The sequence below is a fragment of the Dioscorea cayenensis genome, chromosome 19 (genome assembly GCF_009730915.1).
Source record: "Dioscorea cayenensis subsp. rotundata cultivar TDr96_F1 chromosome 19, TDr96_F1_v2_PseudoChromosome.rev07_lg8_w22 25.fasta, whole genome shotgun sequence".
Taxonomy (NCBI): domain Eukaryota; kingdom Viridiplantae; phylum Streptophyta; class Magnoliopsida; order Dioscoreales; family Dioscoreaceae; genus Dioscorea; species Dioscorea cayenensis.
This window is the reverse complement of record NC_052489.1, coordinates 5,049,412-5,054,980: the sequence shown is the minus strand read 5'-3', so window position 1 is coordinate 5,054,980 and position 5,569 is coordinate 5,049,412. Positions and strand designations below refer to the sequence as shown.

Below are 5,569 nucleotides of genomic sequence, written 5' to 3'. Positions count from 1 at the left end.
GTTATATATAGCATATTAAGTAGTAGTAACATTAATGTAAAATTCATAAAATCCACAAATAACACGATACAACATTAAAAATTCTACTATATAAAGCATTTCAAAGACATAAGATGGTAAAAATATAGAAAAAAAAAAAAACATAAGACCCTCAGCAACATCACATCCACACCATCAACATCATCCCCAACTAGTTCAAAACCAAGAAAGATAGGTTCAAAAGCATAATAAAAGCCCTACTTTAGATCCCTCTACTTCTCACAAAAGCTAGTCACCACCTTTCTTCTTCCCCTCCTCACAAAGCCCTTTATCTTTTCTCCACACCATCTTGAAGAACTCTATAGATAGTAATGTACTTGACCCCAGTTCAGTTTCAGTTAGGATCTTGTGATTTTGGGTTACCACAATCTTTTTGACTGTTTGTTAACCCATGTTCTAACCATAACTTTTTTTTTTAATAAAAGCGCATAAACTACAATTTTGATTTTTTTTTTCTCAAAAAAGCCTTTAGTATAATCACTTATATTTTACATAATTTTTTTTTTTTACAAATTACAGCATTATCTAAAAATTTTATTTATAGATAAAACCTAAGGTTTAATTAAGTCACTCGGCCAATTAATTCAATCAAAGTATTCATAAAAACCCTCATCAATAATTATTAACTTATCCAACATGTGATTTAAATTAATAATTAATGTATATATACACTATGGATACAAGAAATTTTATAGTGCACAAAATACAAATACATGCATCTTATAATCATTATTAATGCCTAATAATGAACCATACTTCTTCATAAGACAAGTTAATTTTTAACCATGCATGCAACTGAGTTCTTCCTCCTAGAGTTTCACATAATTTTCAATTTCATTACAACACAAGCCTTAAACACACAAACAAATTAATACATAGTTCCTTCAGCAAATTCAAATCAAATACAAATTAATTAATGCAAGTTTGCACAACACCTTCTCATAGTGGAAGAGCACCATCACATTGCAGTTGAAGTCTGTTGCATTATTGATATATCAGTAAAAACACTGTGTTTTTATCAATCAATTAATAAACCAAACAAGAAAAATCATTTTTAAGTTCTAATCAAGCACAAAAACTTACCTAAGCTTCGGAGCCGTCATTTGTGAAATATCGGTTTGTTCTTGTCCATGTTTTTGAGGTTGAGGTTGAGGTTGGCTCAGTTCAAGATGAACTGGCACATGAGCATCTTCAGTGATACTGAATGCACATGGAATCATTGAGCCTCTAGTAATTACTCCTACATTTGATCCCCATACTGCATAAACCTATAATGATCAAAAACTTTTTTCAATTCTTATTCACTTCAATGATCACAAACTTCAACATTAATAACGTTTTATAATCATATATATCATGATGTTTCTAAGATTAATACACCTTGTTTTGTAATCCCATGCTTTCCTGGCACACAAACTGTACCTTCTTGTAAAGTTCCATATTTTCTTGTTGAATTAGTTTCCCCTGCAACAGAATTCAATTTCTCATTCATCTTAAATTTATCACATCAAACATGATATCACATATATACATATACATATATATATATATATATATATATGTTCAACCTTTCGGTTTAGTTCGTTGATTTCTTCAGTCAAGACTTGTTCCTGCAAAATTTTGTGCTCAGAGTTTAATTAAAAAGGGTGCAATGCAGTAAAAAAATTGGTTAATGATAATGTGATTCTTCAGAAAACCTTTTTTGTTCGAACATTTCGAAGACTTATTTCAAGTTGATTCTCTATGCTTTGTAGATCTTTGACAGTTAAACCGAGAAGGTCTTCGCCCAGCAATTGTCTGCAAGAATTAACAGTGATCAATGTTCTTCGTATAACTCATGATCATATAAAGAGTGAGATTTGATGCAAAAAATTAAAGGTTATTTATTTACAACTATTTAAGTTATGAAATTAAATTGATTATTACTGTATGATTTCATGTTCATATTCGATGAATTCATTATGCAATACAGAGTAATTAGCGATTTACCGATGAGTTTCTTGCAAGTTATGAAGTTGTTGCCTCAAGCTCGTTGCCTCCTTTTGCCAAAACTAATGACCAAAACATATCAGCATGTTTAGTAGATTGATTAATCAAATTAATTCATTATTTAGATCAAATTCATAGGTTAATTTTGTTAAAAGATATATGAGATATTTCAAAATTCTAATTATGCTAATATGAAATTTATCATACCTTAATTTCTGAACTCAAGCTCAACTCTTGATTATGCACTTCTTTGGCCTTGTTATATCGATCAATAATTGACTTCATGCTGTTCATGAAAATGATCTATGACTTAGTGTTTATAGTTTATACTTCTGACATATAACACATGAAACAAGGGAAATTTTTTTTTTTTAAATTTGACAAATGTGGACAAGCATGTTAGGGACATACATACATGAGATGGGAGTTAATACTTCTACGTACTTGCACGCTCATCCTGCGTATGATGAGGTTTGAATCTGTCTCATACCCTATGCAAAAAACTCTATTCCAATAGACCAAGAGGTCATTGGCGAAATATATGTCCGTTATGGTATATGAATTTTTCATGTAAGAAATCAAAGAAAGTGTTGTTTTGTTTGGAAGTTCTTTATATTTTTAATCTTCGGTTTTTTTTTTAATATGAAGTATATAAATCATAAATACTACATTAAATATATGGGCAAAAATTAGTAGAAAAATTAGGAAGCACTTCATTGATGAAATTAATTTCATGCAATTTTTGTAATGCATGGAATGTGACCTTTTTTTTTAAAAAAAAAAAACTCTTTTTTAATGCACCATCTCTACAAAGATATTAGGTTTTTTAACATATGAATGTATTTGGGAATAATATAAAGTCAAGATTCATCATGAAAATAATTTTAAGGACTCATAATAGACCTTAGAACTCAACATTTAAGCTTCTTCTTCTTCTTCTTCATGTATTATATTTGTAATACTAGAATCAATAAATTCTTGCATATATATATATATATATAAATCTAACTTGGTGTACATCTAAGAAAAGCATGAAATATTGAGAAGTAGAAAGAAAGAAAGAGTTAAGTAATACTTGGTGCTAGAGTAATCATAGAGCCTGCCGGTGCTAGAGAAGACGATAAGACCGATATCGGCATCGCAAAGAATGGCAAGCTCTTTCGCCTTTTTGAGTAAACCATTCCTCCTCTTAGAGAAAGTCACTTGCCTACTTGTCGAATTATCGATCCGACGGATCACAATCTTCCCTCTCCCCATGCTCTTCCTTTCACAAAATTAATTATTAACCTGCAGCAGATCTATTCATCAAGACACAAAAAAAAAAGAAGAAAAGAAAGTACAGTTAATAAAGGAAGATGCAAACCAGATACCTTCACATGAATTAATAGTTTGTTAATTAATTAATTCCTCTATATAAAAAAAAATTGAAGAAATCAACCAGCTTGAATTAATACTGTCACAAAACAAAGAAAAGAATGAAATAAAGGAAGATGAAAATTAAGCTATCTTCAAATGAAATGGAGCTCTAGTGTGATGTTTCATTATATATATATATATATATATATATATATATAGAAATGAAGAAAAGGATCAAAATTAAGAATCAATGAACTTGGTGTCTCTTCTCTTCTCATTCTTTGGCAAGCCAATAGATCTATGCATAAAGAAACAAAATAAACAAATAAACAAAGAAACAAAGAAACAAAGAAACAAATGTAGAAGATGAAAATTAATTCAACTCCCTTCAGATGAAATGGAACTCAAGTGAGATGCTTTATCAATATTCCTCTCTCTCTCTCTCTCTCTCTACATATATATATATGAATTTATATATATATATATATATGTATGTATGTATATGTTTTTCTTATATAGAAATTAATGAAGAGAATGATCAACCTTTCACAAAACCAATAGATCCATGCACCAAGAAACATAGAAAACAAAGAAAAAAAGAAGAACAAACCACCTTGTCAAGTGAAGGGAACTCAAGTCAGATGCTTGCTGTAATAATTCATTCCTCCCTCTCTCTTTATATTTATATATAGTTCAACCTTTAAAAACAAAAAAACAAAAATTCAACTTGATGATCATCTCCTTTTTTAAAAAAACCAATAGATCTACACATCATGATCAAAGAAACAAAACAAGAAACAAAGTAATAATTAGATGAACAGAAACTATATACCTTCAAATGAATGAACCTCAGTGGAGATTTCCTCTCTCTCTCTCTCTCTCTCTCTCTCTCTCTCTCTCTCTCTCTCTCTTTTCCTCCTCTTAGATTTTATTTACATATAAATGATGAGAATGAACAAAAACCTTAAGAACCAAACATAGTTTGGATGAAGAAGACCTCTCTCTCTCTCTTTGTACTCAATGGAAAGAAAGGAAGCAAATGTTGAACAATGAAAGTTATTGGTTGATATATATAAATATATATATATTCAAGTGTTGCCAGTTTGGATGGTACCCTGTATGTAATAGATTCTTGACACCTGGAACTAAGACTTAGTGCCTACATATGACCTACTGACTTTACATGGCAAATGCTACTACTTGAGGATCTTCTTCTTCCCTAAATACCAAATGTTTTTGGTAGTTTAATAAACTCTAAACTTAATATATTTATGATGTATGATTGTGGAATTTATTTATATATCAATGTCTTATAAGTTAGTTATGTAGTAAATAATTTATTAGTCTATTGGCTTCAATATATATAATGTATTTCTTTTTTTTTTTGTCAATGAGGTAGATTTGAATCTCATTTCACACAGAATAAGGGCACATGTATGTTGAGGTATAACACCTCCTAACCATAATTTGTTCACATTTCTTAAAAAATAATTTAATTATATGTTATTGATTTTGTTTGACTTTGAGAAGTTGTTCACAAATAAAGTATGTTTAAATGGATTGAAAAAAATAAAATAAAATTATACTTAATTAAAAATTATGAATAATAATTAAGTTTTATATTAGTGAAGGTGGTAAAAATATATAGAATAAAAATCCTATTTTGTTTGATTTTTTTGGAAGGATCATTGGCTTTATTAAGAGACACAGCTAGTAGAATAGAAAAAGAAAAGCTCTCTCATGCAAAAGATCTTTATATTTGAGGTAAATATTTATTAAGTTAGAGAGAGAAAAGCTCTTTATGCAAAAGATCTTATATTTGTGGTAAATATTTATTAAGCGAGGACTCTTACACCTTATGAAAAGATTCATATTTGTGGTAAACATTTAATGAATTGGTTTCGTGATAACCTTGGAAACAAGGGATAAAAAGAGATCTTCAATCATTAAAAGTGAGTATAAAAATATAAGAAAATCCTTGATACGTGAAACTTAAAACGCACAATTTCTGGCATGTACCATAATTTCTCCTCAAATGTTTTTACCTTTTCTGTATATCTCGGACCAAAACAAATTTATTAGTAGAAATTTTATTGAAATGTTTAAAATTTATTAAGAATAATCCTTATTAATGACTCTGAGATCTTATTAAAAGATTTCTCATTGTGAGGATATACTAAGTATT

At 29.0% G+C, this 5,569-nt stretch overlaps 1 protein-coding gene across 5 annotated transcripts; it reads right to left on the bottom strand.

Annotated features, from left to right (window-relative positions):
* Positions 1-800: 800 nt before the first annotated feature.
* Positions 801-4,400, bottom strand: LOC120250182 (MADS-box transcription factor 23-like). 5 transcript variants are annotated; one of them, XM_039258972.1, is made up of 11 exons: positions 4,217-4,400; positions 3,998-4,082; positions 3,104-3,326; positions 2,444-2,485; positions 2,236-2,314; positions 2,029-2,090; positions 1,737-1,836; positions 1,608-1,649; positions 1,420-1,503; positions 1,123-1,307; positions 801-1,015 (listed from the first exon to the last, which is right to left on the bottom strand). In XM_039258972.1, exons 3-11 carry the CDS (start codon positions 3,283-3,285, stop codon positions 979-981), a joined length of 813 nt encoding a protein of 270 aa, XP_039114906.1. In that variant the 5' UTR covers positions 3,286-3,326; positions 3,998-4,082; positions 4,217-4,400; the 3' UTR covers positions 801-978. The 5 variants fall into 5 exon arrangements, with proteins under 5 accessions (XP_039114906.1, XP_039114905.1, XP_039114909.1 ...); XM_039258971.1 differs by having other exon boundaries at positions 3,104-3,315; XM_039258975.1 differs by having other exon boundaries at positions 1,462-1,503; positions 3,104-3,315.
* Between the last annotated feature and the right edge of the window lie 1,169 nt (positions 4,401-5,569).